The sequence below is a fragment of the Dasypus novemcinctus genome, chromosome 24 (genome assembly GCF_030445035.2).
Source record: "Dasypus novemcinctus isolate mDasNov1 chromosome 24, mDasNov1.1.hap2, whole genome shotgun sequence".
NCBI lineage: Eukaryota > Metazoa > Chordata > Mammalia > Cingulata > Dasypodidae > Dasypus > Dasypus novemcinctus.
In genome coordinates, this window is record NC_080696.1 from 47,043,188 (window position 1) to 47,059,423 (window position 16,236).

At 41.6% G+C, this 16,236-nt stretch overlaps 1 protein-coding gene and 1 pseudogene across 1 annotated transcript; one reads left to right on the top strand and one right to left on the bottom strand.

Annotated features, from left to right (window-relative positions):
* Window positions 1–2,618: 2,618 nt before the first annotated feature.
* Window positions 2,619–8,662, top strand: SRSF6 (serine and arginine rich splicing factor 6). The gene is made up of 6 exons (XM_058287119.2): window positions 2,619–3,104; window positions 3,335–3,483; window positions 4,784–4,908; window positions 5,017–5,225; window positions 5,491–5,574; window positions 5,692–8,662. The coding sequence occupies exons 1-6, from the start codon at window positions 2,998–3,000 to the stop codon at window positions 6,050–6,052; spliced, it is 1,035 nt and encodes a 344-aa protein (XP_058143102.1). The 5' UTR covers window positions 2,619–2,997; the 3' UTR covers window positions 6,053–8,662.
* A 6,269-nt stretch (window positions 8,663–14,931) lies between these two features.
* On the bottom strand, window positions 14,932–15,653 carry LOC131275876 (14-3-3 protein theta pseudogene; annotated as a pseudogene).
* Window positions 15,654–16,236: the final 583 nt, after the last annotated feature.

Genomic DNA, 16,236 nt, shown 5'->3' on the forward strand with positions numbered 1-16,236 from the left:
GAGCAAATGTATGACCTGGAGTGGAACGGCCCTGCATCCCAGGAGAGGAAGGAGATACAGCTCTGGAAAGACCCCTCTGAACCCTCCCATACTGCCCAAGCATACAGCCCCCGCCCCCCCCAACTATCTGTTAAATGAATGAATCTAACTTATTCTTTCAAATAGGTGCAGAGTATTCTATTGTTGGAATAAGCATCCTGGGAACTACAGCTTTACAAATTGGTTCTTTTGTTTCTCAGATTTCTACAAGCAAGTTTGCTGGTCCAAAGACTTGTGAGCTTTTTTTGTTCCATTTTTCAGCTGACTGCTACCTCCTTGAAATCCTTTTCACGCTTCATTTTTTTCTCTTTAGCCGCTCCTTGCCAGGACTCTTTCCTGTATGCAACTGAATTTCAGAATCCCTGCAGCAGGCAGAATAATTCCCCACCACCACCACCAAAGATGTCCATTTCCTAATCCCTGGGATGTCTGGAACCTGTAAATGTTATCTTAATGGCAAAAGGGACTTTGCAGGTGTGGTTAAGTTAAAACTCTTGAGATGGGGAGAGTATCCTGGATTAGCTGGATGAGGCCAATATAATCAAAAGGAACCTAGTAAGAGGGAAGCAGGAGAGTTAGGGCGAGAGAAGGTGTGACAACAGAAACAGGGGCTGGGGTCAGAGTGATTGAATGTGTGAAGGACCCAACTAAAGTGGATGGCTTTGATCACAGAGGAAAAGGGCATAGGCCAAGGAATGCAGGTGGCCTTTAGAAGCTACAAAAGGCAGGGAAACAGATTCTCCCTTAGAACTTCCAGAAGGCAAACAGCCCTGACAACACCCGCAGTATCCAAGGACACTCTCCTGATCCACACTGAGATAACTCTCCCTCTCTTGCTGACAGAGTCCTGCAGTTACTGCCACAATTTTAAAATGAGCAGAGATGGGGTGACCTTTATTTGCCATGTTATAGGTGTCTAAAGAAATGAACTCCCACACTGCACATCCATCATTTCTCCTTTGAGTTTTTCTTCTAATGTACCAAAAGTCGTGAGTTAGTCCATCAGCAAGACACCACAGAATGCTGATGGCCCAATAACCCCTTCAATTGTGATGTTTGGGATTGTTTCCTTCTCTGTAGCTGGTACTCTTGGGTTTTTGTTGAAAGTAGTTGTTGGGCTCTGGGGGAAGAGAGGTGAGAGGAAGTGGAGGACTGTGCCAGGTGCGTCTTTTTCAGCAAATGAACTGCCAAGAGAAAGATGACTCTGTGCTCCGCTCCCTATATGCATTCTTTAATAAATACTACCCCATGGAGGAGGTGTAGGTCAGTGGTTGAGTGCCTGCCCTGCATGTATGAGGTCCTGGGTTCAATCCATGGTACCTCCTTAAAAAAATAACTACTACCCCCATTGCCTTCCCAAAAGAATATTCGTCCCACCAACATAATGAGTGCCACTTCCCCACAACTCATCAATAATGAATGTTAACAAATTTTAAAATACTGGCAATGTGATGAGTAAAAAATGTTATCACTTTGTTGCATTCTCATCTCCTTAACTACTATTAATATATTCCACAAGTATTGGAGGGGTGGGGGTAATGTCAACCTACATTTTTAAGTTAAGCATGGCTTCTACCCACTAGATGTCAGTATCAGCCCCTCCACCCCTAGTTGTGACAACAATAAATGTCTCCAGAATTTGCTAAATACCTCCTGGGGGGCAAAATCACCCCCATTCAGAAGCTAAAGGATGAGATTGTACTGTTCAAAGGCGGGGAATATGAAGAAAGCCATAAATAGCCAGGAAAGTTATCAGTGATAACCTTTCTCTTAACTTCGGTGATACCAGTCTCCTGGTTTTTTCCTACCTCTCTAGCTACTCTTTGTCGGTTGCTTTTCCTGTACTCAACTGAATTTCAAAGTTGCCAAGGACAAGGTCCTCGGTCTTCTGCTCTCAATTTAAACATACCCCTTTGGGGTTTTCATCCAGTTCTCCAACTTGAAATAGCATCTCTATTGATAAATTCTCAAACGTATATTTCTGCCACATATCTAAGGTGCCTTCCAAACCAATGGGCGAAGGATGGTTATTGGAACAATAGACTCTGCAGAAGGAAGAAAGAGAACTCATCTCTCTGGGAGGGCTGTCAGTCTTGCTCAACCTTCTTGGGCACCTACTGTGTGCCGGGGACTTGGCCGTGCTCCCTTTGAGAACACCTACTGTGAGCATGGGATTCTCATGTACACCCCAATCTACCTACAGGTGATTCGAGCTGCCAGTGCTCCAAGAAAGTACCCAGGAAGGGAGGGAGAGGGAGGCACAAGGGGCTGCGATGAAGGATGATGAAGGCTGTGAGGCCCCGAGGGGTATGCGCTTGCAACGCGATCTCAGCTGGGTCACCACAACCTCTCAACATAAATCTCGGATTCAACGAAATGGGTTAACTAACTGTCCGAGAGCATTCTCCACCAGACCAATCAGGGGAGGAACTGCGCAGCTTCGTTTTAAGGGACCAATCATAGACCACAGTGGCTTATTATGACAACCGCGAGAACCAATGGAAAATGGAGATTCTCCTACCCTTCCTTCCAAGCTCCGGCCCCAGAGATCTGGCGGCGGACCAGTTTTATAAAAGGTACAAGTCCACGGCTGGACGATGGGATAACAAAGCTAAAAGAACTGTTCGGGGAGGGCTGCTGACGATTCTGTGGGCGGGCAAACTAGCACTTTACCTAAACCTGGCGGACGTTGGACTCGCAAACCACGCTCGAACAAAGCGCTCTAACGCGAGAGGGTACGTGCCTGCGCGCTGACGTCACATGCGCCGAGCCCGCCCCCGCCTGTCGCCCTTATAGCGTAGCCCTGGCGCGCGCGCGCCATTGTGTGGCTGGACTCGGCCGCTGCTGCGGTGGAAGGCGCGTGTCCGGGCTTTCGCAGTCCCCGCACCTGCACCGCAGCTATTGACTCGCGGTCCGCTACTTGACAGCCAGCCCTCGGGCCCCCTGCCCGCCACGGATATGCCGCGCGTCTACATAGGACGCCTCAGCTACAACGTCCGGGAAAAAGACATCCAGCGCTTTTTCAGTGGCTATGGCCGCCTCCTTGAAGTAGACCTCAAAAATGGGTGAGTCAGGCCTAAGCGCCCGCGTCCGCCACCAGCGCCCCGGGCCTGGCAGCGGCAAGGGCTATCGGGAAAAGGGAGACGCGAAGGCCGCGGCGCCGCGTGGCAGGGCCTCTAAAATGGCGGCGGCGCGGAGCCGCGGGAGCGCGCGGGGAACGGCGGCCGCGCGCGAATTCGCGCGCTCCGGTCTAACGACGCCCCCACTTGTCCCCCGCCCTCGCACCACCCCGCAGGTACGGCTTCGTGGAGTTCGAGGACTCCCGCGACGCCGACGACGCCGTTTACGAGCTGAACGGCAAAGAGCTGTGCGGCGAGCGCGTGATCGTAGAACACGCACGGGGTCCGCGCCGCGATCGCGACGGCTACAGCTACGGAAGCCGCAGTGAGTCTAACCCCTGCGCGCTCCGAGTCCTTGGGGACCCTGAGGGGCGGGCGCAGGCACTAGGGTGGGCGGGGTAGGGCCTCCCAGCCCGGGCAGGCGCGGCGGCCAGGGACGCTTGACCGGTTTATACCCGGACCCCGCTGCCATCACGCCTGCCCCGGGCAGCTGCGGGACGCCGGAGCGCGGGGATTGGGTTGTGGGTTTTGCCTAGTCAGGGTTTGGGCTTTGGGGGTTTTATTGCTAAATTGTGTGTGGGGAGAGGATCTGGGCACCTGTGAGCGCTGTCGTGGGCTCTGTCCACATAGGAAGTGAAGGGTAGCAGTATTCGAAGTATCCCCTTTGCTTACCTGACAGTGCTTTAGTTAGAAATGTGAATGTTTTAGAGTAGATGAGGATTGGCTGGGGTGGAGGTGGTGGTCGGGAAGGGGAGAAGTTTGAGGAAGAGCTTTAAGGAAGAGAGAACTAAAATTGAGGGGTGGGTCAAAGAAAATATTTTACTTTTTGAAATAATGTGGTATTATACCACAAACATTATCTAAATAAGCCTTATGCTGTATTTCAGTTAGTTGGGGGCATGTTATTGGGAGGAGGTGGGAGGGGTTTTGGTTATGTTAAATGTTTGATGTTGAAATTGTTGCATGTTGAATTCAAACTTTTTAACAAGTCCTTGATGTTTCAATTTGAAAGTGACCAATGGGGCTGAGGCTGTGTCCACTGAGGCTAAGATGACTGCCTTTCCTGATTGGCCTTGGCTTTTCCATACATTGTGTGACCCTTGCCCTATGACCCTTTGGCTGACCTTACCGGAAGCCATGACGACAGCAGCCTTTTGCCATTAGACGCAGGGTGATGGTGAGGATTCCAAGGGTTAGACAAAACTGGTTAATCTGAACTAGGTGACTGTTACCTTGCGTGTTTTGTGGCCAAACCACCACCAAAAACCTCACACTGTGATGTAAGTACTTAGTGTAACTAGTAAACATTTTTGTAAAATGTAGAAATGCATGTAATCAGTTAAGTTTTATATTTTACAATGTTCTGTAAAATAAAACTTAGCGAGGTAAATTGAATAAAGGAGCAGTCACTCTCTAACAGATTGTAGGAGAAGTTTAGTTGGATTTAGTCTATTTGACTTGCCCTTAATTTAATTTCTGGCAAATCACAAATGTATCAAAGGTTTAGCAGTATAATAGCAAAGTCCTACTCCAGTAAATAAGTTGATATGTTTGTACTAACTTTCAAAAACGTTATGTATCATTATCATTGCAAAGCATCTAATTGTTTCCTTCATGTGATAAAGGTGGTGGAGGTGGATACAGCAGTCGGAGAACCTCTGGAAGAGACAAATATGGACCACCTGTTCGTACAGAATACAGGCTTATTGTAGAAAATCTTTCTAGTCGTTGCAGTTGGCAAGATTTAAAGGTATGTGCTGTAATTTGGGATTAAAAGATATATTCCAAGAATCAAACATAGTGTATACATCTTTTCTTTAGATTTCATGGCCTAACTAATCTTACGTTGCAATTTTAGGATTTTATGAGACAAGCAGGTGAAGTGACCTATGCGGATGCTCACAAAGAACGCACAAATGAGGGTGTGATTGAGTTTCGCTCCTACTCTGACATGAAGCGTGCTTTGGATAAACTGGATGGTACTGAAATAAATGGCAGAAATATTAGGCTCATTGAAGATAAACCACGAACAAGCCATAGGAGGTCTTACTCTGGAAGCAGATCAAGGTAACATGTTCAGGGACGTGGAGAGGGAATAAACAAAGAAAAAGGAGTACTTGAGTAATGTCAATTACCATTTGATTAACTTAAGTCAGTTTTTCATTTTCTCTTCGGTTGTGTGTCATTGGGATCTTTTCTAGATGTTTTGATGGTGCATTTATTGGTTTTGTAATCAAGTTTATGGTCTTGTTTGTCTGTTTTTGCTAAATGGCCTAACTATTCACCTTGAGTTCTTTTGAGCTGAAGATTTCGTTGTGTTTTCTTGTTACAGGTCACGGTCTAGAAGAAGGTCACGAAGTAGGAGTCGCAGGAGCAGCCGCAGTAGATCTCGAAGTATCTCAAAAAGTCGTTCCCGGTAAAGAATTTGCTTATTGGTTCTGATTTTCTGAATATTTCTCTTATTTATGGAATACATACATGTTCTGCCAAGGTAACAGAAAAATCTGGGTTTGGTTTTTTTTCTCTTGTCTAGATCCAGATCTCGGAGCAAAGGTCGGTCACGTTCCCGATCAAAAGGCAGGAAATCTAGATCAAAGAGCAAGTCTAAGCCCAAGTCTGATCGGGGCTCTCGGTCCCACTCTCGAAGCAGATCTAAAGATGGGTATGCAAAATCCCGAAGCAGGTCTCGGTCTCGTTCTCCCAAGGAAAACGGAAAAGGTGATATAAAGTCAAAATCCAGATCAAGGAGCCAGTCTCATTCCAAATCGCCCCAACCTGCCCCACCCTCAAAGGCTCGATCTGCGTCCCCTCCACCAAAAAAGGCTCCTTCAAGATCTCGTTCTAGGTCACGCTCAAAGTCAAGGTCAAGGTCCAGATCAAGTTCCAGAGATTAATCCAGAACTCTGTGTTCTTTGCACACTAGTACAGAACACTTTTCCTACTTGCTTGGGCAGTTATTCTTTCATGTTTGTACTTGGCCTCTTCTGCAAGAGGAATACCTGAAAACAGGGGCACACAGAAATTGGATTTGTGGCCAAATTTGATGGAAAAGATGAGGTTCTAAAAGAAATGGTGGCATGAAGTCAAAGACCCTCTCCCTTTGTAGAATTAAGATAACTTTTGATTTTATAGCTTTTGAGCTAAAATAACTTTTGTAAAGATTAAGCTCATTTAGATTTTTTTAAGTATTTCAGCAGAATCTGTTGTATGGGTTTTTTGTTTTATTTGTTTGCTTATTTTTAAATTAACCGTTTCAAGCTTTGAAAAGGCTTTAGAGGGAGAACCTAATTTTCAATTATGTTGGCTTTTTATAAAGCTTGAGTTATGTAAAATTTAAATAAAAGTTTGCTACCAAGATGATTGCCTTATTGAGTAGGTCAATAATAAGTTCCTTTAAATACTGATAATATGCTATTTGTGAAAACAGTGTAAATTCTACTTAAGTGTGAAACAAGGCAAGCCTCAGACCAGCAATAAATTATTCAATTTGAAGAATGTTATTTTGTGCTGTTGATCAAATTTGCCCATCTTGATCTCCTTTAATGAGTTAGATTAAAGTTAAAAATTACTTTGCAGACAATCTGGTATACATTTTGCTTTAAAAGTTTTAAGTGAAACTTTTTAAAAAATTAAATTTGATTGAACTCTTCGAAAAATAACTCCCGATACTTCGTTTCTAGTTTAACTAATAACGCCACTTTCTGGAAGGCGGTCAGTGTAATTAGTGTCTTCTTAGAATATGGTTCAGTGGTCTTTAATGTTTGTTATGTAAGAATGGAAGTAGCCTTTGATCAGTAATTTAGCATATTGTTCAAAGTGGAAAGGCAAATACTTTGATGGAAATCATTTTAAGTCTCAGTTGCTGATTAAAGTAAAATACCACCCAGCACTTGGTACCCATTGTAGTTAGTGGGGTGATGTGATAATTTGGTTAGATCATCTTGTAAATTTTGTACAAGGTATAGGTAGTTTGGGGGGAAAAAAGATTGGGCAACCCTAAACTCTTGGTACTTTTATGATGACTGACGTGTAGCATACCATAGAACCCAACTTTGTAGAACTGCAACCTTGTAAGTTTTACTGGGTTAGTACTTAGCCTGTACACCCATAACCCTAATTGGGTTTAAATTGTAGTTTGAGAAATTACCAACTTTTATCCCTTTGCCTCAGTATTTTGTCTTTTTTAAAATGCAGTTCATTCAGAAGCTCTCATTGGCCCTAGTCTGAACTCAAGGTATAGATTGCTTGGCTCCGCTTTACCATCTTCCTAGGAACTGTCACTCTAAGGTACCGAGATGGGGTTGTGATAGGGCATGATGCTGCACTGCTCAGTGTACCACAGCATAATATGCCTGGAAAGCATAATATTCAAAGAGTGGTGATATGGGTTCAAATAATCTGGAAGGCATACCTAGTAAAGTGAGGCTGAGAGGAAGAATTGAGTCAAAATAAAGATCTACATCTCAAAATAGAATAGCTGGGTGTGGGAGTACTTAATGAGTTTTTTTTTTAACCCCCTGAACTGGCTTTTCTTCAGAGATAAAAATTAGACGAACAAATTATTATTGTTTTTAAGAAATTCCTGGGTTTCCTATTAGAAAATCTTTAAAGCCTAACCTTAGGAATTAAGGGCTTTTTAAAGGTTGATGCTTCCATGAGATTGATGATTTTTGTTTTGATCGATGTTTACTGTATTAAAAAAATACTTTTTTTTTTTTTTCTTCAGTATAACCTTTAGAATTTGAGAGAAGAAAACTGTCAACAGTAGTTCTTTTGGTTTTCTTTTTTTGGTTTATTCTAAAGAACAAATGATTCTTAGTTTATATAAAGAGGCAAACCCCCTATGCCTTTCAGAATTTGGTATTTAAGGACAAATAGTCTTAAAATTGACTGACCAAAGTTCTCTTGTTTTCAGGGAAAGAACATAAAAGCTTTTAAAACCACAGACTTTTAAAAGGAAGGAGGGGAATATTAAAATGTAAAATTTGGCTTTCTAAAAGTATGCAACATCCTTCAACTGGGCTCTTGTGTTATGTTACACAGTACCATGCAGGTTTGTCCACCTCCTTAGCTGCCTCAGTAGTGGATAATTGTATATTTCTGCATCCATAAAAGTTAAGTAGGAGCAAAGATTATGGGATATGCCAAACTTCTGTATAACATTTGCCCTCTTGAGAACCGAGTTGGCTGATAGTGTTTAGTAAGTACCTTACTAATTTGTGAGTAGAATCCAAGAGTTTATAGACTATGCCACACATTTATCTGTGGCAAGGTAGAGGATTAAGCTGATCCAGGACAGAAGAAAGCGTGAAGAACATCTTGGTTCCCCTTTCCCTTGATAGTTTCATTGACATGCCGCAGTGCCTTTATGGCCAGTTTGAGTCCTACCTGCTCCAGCAACTTTTACTTTCCTGCTCTTGTGTTAACCATCTTAAATCCTGGTATTTCTCCCACCATGTTAACCTGTTTTATGCTTTACCTCAATAAAATGCTTACTGAGGGAAGGGCTTGTTTTGAATTTCTTGTGCATACCCACTGTGTACCAGTGCACTGTTAAGAACCCGTGGCATAGGGTTTTTTGAATTGGAGTTGCCACTGGCAAGCCATTTCTGTGGTTCCTCAGAAACATGAGGAATTTGGCATCGGTGCAGTAGGTGATTTATACATGTCATCAATCCTTGTGGTTCAGTGTCATCTGTGAAGTTTTAGCGAGAAAACGGTGTTGTGAAGATTAAAAGTTAATCTGTGTCAAATACTTTAGGATAGTGCTATGTTAAATATTTGCTATTACAAAGAATTGAACATGCTAAATCATTTTTGTATTTACTTGCTTGACAAGATTTACCCATTTTTATCTTGTAATGGTTCAGGCATTTTCCAGGTTCTTCATTAAATAGAAAGCTTTAATCATTTCCCAGGCCTAAGCTTCATTAATTTGGACTGGGGTACACCAAAGTTAGCAACTTTTAAAAGTTCTGATGTTTTGTTTTTAAGGATGTGCTAGAGATTGAACCCCAGGACCTCATACTTGGGAAGCTGGTGCTCAGCCGCTGAGATGACATCCACCCCTCAGTGAGAGTTGGTTTTTTCCTTTGCTTTGTTTTTAGGAGGTACTGGGAAACGAACCTAGGACCTTGTACATGGGAAGCAGGTGCTCAACCTCTTGAGCTTCATCCGTTCAATCTAATATCATTAGGATATTTAAAAAGTCCTAATTCCTTTTAATGAAGTCTCCCTCAGGGCCCACTGTTTGTCTCTCCAGACGTTTATGGTCATGCATATGTCCTTTGGTTTCTATGGTAAGCATAAATTAACTAAACTTAAAACATTCATTGTAATACAATGAAACTATTTTAGAGCTCCCATACAATTTAGCACTAAATCTTGGAGTTTTTAGAATATCTTTGTGTCCCGTAAACCATGTATCCATTTGCTGGGTGGATGAAATTGCATAGTTGGTTTTCAAATTCTAAGTTTGGTTAGATATGCCTATTTTATTTTACAGCAATCCCACAGATGGGCCAGCAGTATAAATGAAGTGAATAACTTCCTCAATAGAAAGTAAATGTTTGAAAATCAAAGCTCAAAAGGGAGGGTATACAATAAAGCCACCTTTGACCTCAGAGGAAGCCGGTATTACTAGTTTGTTAGGTATCCTTTGGAGGTGTTTTTTATGTATATGTTAGCCAATCTAGAAAAAGGTTCATATTTCTTCAGTTTCATTACACAGCCCACTTGAATCCCTTTTCCAACATTTCACCTGTTGTTTCATTAACTTCATTTCTCCATTTTTTTCCCCTGAACCATCTGAAAGTTGGAGAAATCATGTCTTCCCCAAAAATGTGTTTCCTATAAACATGTTCAACCAGAGTATAATCACCTAATAAGTAAAATCAAACTATCATCCAAACTATCCCAGGGTCAAAAAAGGAGAGGTAGAAGGCATCATTTACTAGCTAGGAAAAAATAGAAGAAAATGTTAGAGGCAAACTGTTCTCATCTATACCTTCTAATATTGTGGGAGTAAATACTATTTTAACAAAAGCATTTTATCGAGCATTTGGCACACTTATTAAATAGCTGCCATTATGACACCGTTCTATAAATACAATAGCTAAATTTGAATACTCAAAGTCAACTGAGAAAAGATAGGCAAAGCAGAATTGCTGAATGTATACCCAAGTATTAGAGTATCATCCCTCCTTTCCTAGTGTTTTGTGACCAGCCTTAGTGTACTATTTAAACATACTCCTGTTACTTTTTTAAAAATTTGAAACATCAGAGAGTAGTATGATGACTGCCCCCCACACACAAACACGTACTTACCTAGCTTTAACATCTAATACACATGTCCACTTCCTCCCCCCCGGGTAATTTAGAAGGAAATCTTAGACAATCTGTCTTTAAAAGACTCAAGAGTCTCAGTCTACAAGGTCCCCTTCTCCCCTGCACCCTTACAGTATATTTCTTTGAAGAACCCATGTCACTGTCCTGTAGGGTTTCCCAGTCGTTTTGCTGATTGCATTCTCATGATGCCATTTAGGGTGTTCCTGCCCTTTATATTGTAATTTGGTAGTTAGACCTAGAACCATAGTTCTTAATATGTGGTGCCTTGACCAGCATCAGCATCACCTGGGAACTTGTTAGAAATGCACATTCACCGGCCCCACTCCAGACTCAACTGAATCAGAAACTCCCCATTGCTGATGGGGACTAGCAATAGATATTGCTCTTTAGGAGGCACCAGAAACTGAACCCAGGACCTCCCTTATGGGAGGTGGATGCTTAACTGCTTGATACATCTGTTTCCTGCTCATTTGTTTTTGCTCATTGTCTGTCTTACTGGATTTTTTTGCTCATTACTTTTGTTTTGTTTTGTTTTTTGTTTTTGCTTGTCTGCTTGCTTTTTCTTCTCGTTTTTGCTCATTGTCTGCTTGTTTTTCCTTGATGTCTGCTCATTGTCTGTTCATTGTCGTCATTAGGAGGTACCGGGAGCCAAACCTGGGACCTCCTGTGTGGGAGGTGGGTGCTCAACTGCCTGAGCCACATCCACTCCCCAGAAATAGGTGTTTTAATAAGCCCTCCAGCTGATTCTCGTGCATGGTAAGATCTGAGAATCACTATTCTAGAGGCTTATCAAATTCTGATTTTTTTTTTTCATCTTGGCAGCCCAGATCCATTAAACCATGAACTCATAGTTTTAAACATTTATTGCAATCCACTGCAATTCTTTTTTTTTAAGTCAAGCATTTAATTGGGTAAAATTGTGTTCATGAAAAAAAAATTTCCAAAGTTTGCAGATAACAGAAAAAATGAAATAGTCCATGAATAAACAGTAAAAGACATTGATGAGTCACACAAATAAAATACAAAAGACTGCAAACTTATAAAACACTTAAGCTTAATCGTAATCAAACTGCAAGTCTAAATAATGTTTTCTTTTTTTTCCCTGCCTTTCTGATAATCTAAATCAGTACAATGGGTAGCATCATTGTGTTGTGTCATAAAAATGATACTTTTGTAACAGGAGTGTAATTTTTTAAATCTGGAGAATTGGCAATATGAATCAAACTATAGTTTTGATCTAGATTTATTTTGTGTCTAAGAATATATCATAAGGATATGCACAAATAAGCAATGAGAATCTCTACACATTGTATGTAAGAATTCTGTACAACCTGAATAGCAATTAACAAATAGATGATAGTTTAACATACATTTTCAGGAATGAGATCTATTGTAATAGTTTCCAAAATTGTAAAAGTCACCCATTGCATTTTAGTTTAATTATCCATGTCCATATAGTGTTGTGAAAAATGACATAAAACATCTGAACAAATGATTTTAAGTTTGGGGATTTTTCTCCCACCTGCTGGTAAGAATTTTATTAAAGTAACAAGTTGCAATTTAAATTTTAGTATTTTTCTTTCTCTGCCTAGCCTCAAGCAATTTCCGTACATTGTTTTATAAACCTCTTAAGAGAACTGTTGGGTAATGTTTTAATTCACTAGGCTGTTCAAAGCAAATAGCATGAAATAGGTTGAGTTAAACAATGGGAATTCATTTGCTTACAGTTTTAAGGCCAGGAAAATGTCCAAATCAAGGTGATGCTTTCTTCCTGAAGACCAGCTACCAGCAATCTTTGGGCCTTAGTTTGTCACATGGCAAGATAATGGCCGTGTCTGCTGTGCTCTCCCTTCTCTTCTGGGTTTTATTGATTTCAGCTTCATGCTTCTCTGTCTGTCTCTCTCTGCCTGAACTTTATTCTCTTAAAAAGGACTCCAATAATAGAATTAAGACCCATCCTGAGGTGGGTTACACCCTAACTGAAGTAACTTCTCAAAATGTCCTACTTAAACTGGGTTTAGACTCACAGGAATGGATTAATTTTTCTGGGGTACACAGCTTCAAACCACCAACAGGTATGTATTGCTTTCTTCAGTTTTCTCAGTAAATTTTTTTTTTTAAGTAATGTGCTTGAGAAAACTCAAGCCTAGGACTTGATCTCATTGTAATGGAGAAAATCTTTTCACTAAACTGCTTCAGAATGGAATGACCACTTTTCTATATCACATTCTTGGTCAGCTAATGAGGGCCTGCAATACCCACATGGTCAAACAGTTTTCATCCTTGGCTTTCTATTTCTAGGACTAAGTAGAAGCAGGTGTGCGAGTTTGTCTCATTCTGTTCCTTTGCAATATGTTTATTTCTGCACTGATATGCAAGAAAAAAACTAGTTTATAGGCAGATAAATTTATTTCAATGTAAATTGAAAACCTACAGGTAGTACTGTTAGTAATTGACCTTTGAGTGCTATTCAGGTTATCAAACCAGATACTTTATAATGATTGTAAGAAATAAGTTTAATGCCAGTTGGCATGAAGCTCATTTCTATTAATGCAAAAAGGTCTAATGCATGAAAATATTTTATTACAAAGAGTGGCACTTCCATTGTCATTGACAAGCATTATGTAATGAAAATTACATGCTAAATATGAATAATTGAAAAATTGATGCCTATGGAGCATCTTGGAAATGAAATTTTACAATATACACAACATCTGTTGCAAGTCTTTTTTATGTTACTTTGTTCTACCTTTGGTCAGTGGGAGCCAAATCAAATTGCCTCCTGTAGCAGTTTGGCATTGCTTATAATTCCAAAAATAGATGTTGGATTGTTTGTAAACTGGTCTGTTCTTCTGGGTATATTAGATTATATTGGATTCAGAGGTTTCACTTTTACTTGATTAAATAATGAGTAAGGCTTTGATTTGGCCACCTCAGTAGGTCATTGAGTCCCTGCTCCCTTGGTGGCTGGGGACTCACAGAGAAAACAACATGGCAGAACAGAGAGTTAGAGTTTTGGATGCTGGATCCCTGGGAAGTAAACACACAGGAGAAGAATACAGAGGAATAAAGATGGCTCCATATATATGGCAGAGGCCAGGAAGAGAGAGAGCCTGATAGTCTATAGCTGACCTTGTGGAGAGATCAGAGCAGCTGAGCCTGGAGAGAAACGAGCCCAGGGAGAGAGACCAGACTTATCCATCCTACTGCTGATATTGGAAGAATCTGGGACCACAGAGCCTAAAGAGGAAGAAGAAGCCTGAACCCTTGCAGATATCAGCAGTCATCTTGCTCTAACGTGGCAACAGACTTTGGTGAGGGAAGTAACTTATGTTTTATGACCTGGTAACTGTAAGCTTCTACCCCAAATAAATACCCTTTTATAAAAGCCTACAGATTTCTGGTATTTTGCATCAGCACTCCTTTGGCTGACTAATACACCTCCTGAGTTCTTTTGAAACAACTCTAATCTTGTCAGCTTCCTCACTTTCTGGTATGGTAAGATTTCCAGACTTGTCTTGCACATTTCCACCCCCAGACTTGGAATCAGCCATTTTCCAAAAGGCCGTGATTATTTATTTTAGGAATTAATGATTTTTTATTGGGAAGGAAAGTTGTCAAACAGCAACATATGAAGAGTGAATAAGGAAACTCCATGTTGTTCCAGATGTACATGACCTATTTTATATAGGAGGCATTTCAATTTGTGACCCCAGCCCAGAAATGTCAAATGCTTTTCCATTCAATCTAATACTTCTGGATTCCTACTAAAAAGAAATACATTAAGAAAATGAAAAAGTTGCTTATTGAAAGGAAATCCCTGAAAAAAGTAAGGGAGAAGATGTAGAAATTATGAAATTATGTAGAACACTCTTTTTTTTTTTCCCTATCTGGTTGCCTCATAGTCTTTTTGATGCATCGCTTTGCCATGCCACACATGGGTGTGGCCTGCACCTCTGCACACAGGTCTGAGACGCCTTTTTTCTTTTCTTTTCTTACCAGGGGGTCCCAGGGACCTAACTTGGGCCCTCCGTATGGAAAACGGGAGCTCAATTGCTTGACCCACAGGCGCTTCCCTACTCTTTAATCAACTATATTTTTAAGTTTTCACAGTAATGCAAAACAGTCACTTGCAGAACTGGTTCAGATTACTTTTAGTCCTTTATATAAGTGTTTGGAAGTTACTTATGTTTATATGAAATGAAGCTATTAATACTTTTCTACAGCAGTACTGCTCACCAGGAAGGTCAAGGTGAACACAAATCAAGGAATGGCGTTTTCCCCAAGCCATAGTGTGAAGACTATAAACAGTTGATTCCATATATGTGAATGGTTTTCTTTGCTATAGGAAATCCGAATGAAATAAGGAATGGAGACATGTAAAAAAGGTTTCTTGAGGGGAAGATGGATGACACCCTGTATGCATTTAGTTTTTGGCCCCTTCTTCTGCATGGCATTCTTCACTGATGTCCATCGAATTAGGTTGTCTCTAAGCAACTGCATGAGGAGGGTGCTGTCCTTACATGAGTCTTCTTCATTCAGTGCATCAAGTTCTGCAACGGCCTCATCCAAAGCCATTTCAGCTAGTGGACAGGTAAGCTCTAGGTTATTATGGCTCTCAGAGTAAAATACAGAAAAGTTAAGAGCCAGCCCCAGGGGGATTCTATGTGTGGGTTGCATCTCTTTCTTATATCAAATGTCTCTTGATAAGCTCCTTGGGAATTATCTATTGTTTGGTTTCGATCATCTCCACATGCCACTTCAGCAAGGTACCAGAAGTAATCTCCCTTCATTTTCAGATAGAAGACCTTACTCTCTGGATTAGTTGCATTGGCTATTAAATACCCCACAATTCCACAACCATGGTGCTGATGGACCTCAGTTCCAACTGCGCTTTCTCCCAATAGTCCTTAATTAGCTGCAACTTCTTGTCAGAGGTGTAGGTTTTCTGCTCCATGCTAGAGATGACCCTCCAGGTGGACCCGTGGCCCCTACCATGTCCTTATAGGCAATGGAGAGCAGGTTGCCCTCCTTGTTGGACAGCTTGGCCCCCTGCTCCATCACAGCCATCATTCGGGAGGCCGTGTTGTCATAGAACTCAGCCTGCTCGGCCAGGTCCCCCTTCTGGATGGACTCTGTCTTCTCCATGGTGGGCCCGGGGGCCCGGGGGCTGTGGTGTGGGGCTCTGGGCGAGCACCAGGGAGCATAGAGAGCAGGCAAGGTGTGAGGGACAGCAAGGCAACCGGGCAAGAGGTCTCCTCGGCAGCTTCCCCTTTTAGGTGGCCATGACTCAAGTCCCCCCACTTGGATCCACTCTCGGCTGGCCCTGGTTGTTTTTAGTTGGAAATGTTATTTAGCAACCACAGTGTGGGCCCTTGGGGTGCTCACTGCTACTGGTTTGGTCAGAGGCCTTTTTCCTTTTTTTCTTTATTTAGTCTTTTTAGGGTTTTTTTGTTTTTGTTTCATTTTTTTAAATTTATTGAAATATATCATTCATACATGGACATACACAAACAGGTATACAGTAAAATTTCTGAACTTACAAAACAAACATGCATATCATCACAGGGCTCCCATACATCACCCTACCACCACCACTTAGCATTGTTGTGAAACATTTGTCACAAACTATAGTCACAGGCCTTTTCAGTGGATAGAACCAGGAAACCATTGCTTGATTCTCCTCCTAGCCACACAGATCATGCTACCTTCTGGGCCTTTGAAGGTCCTA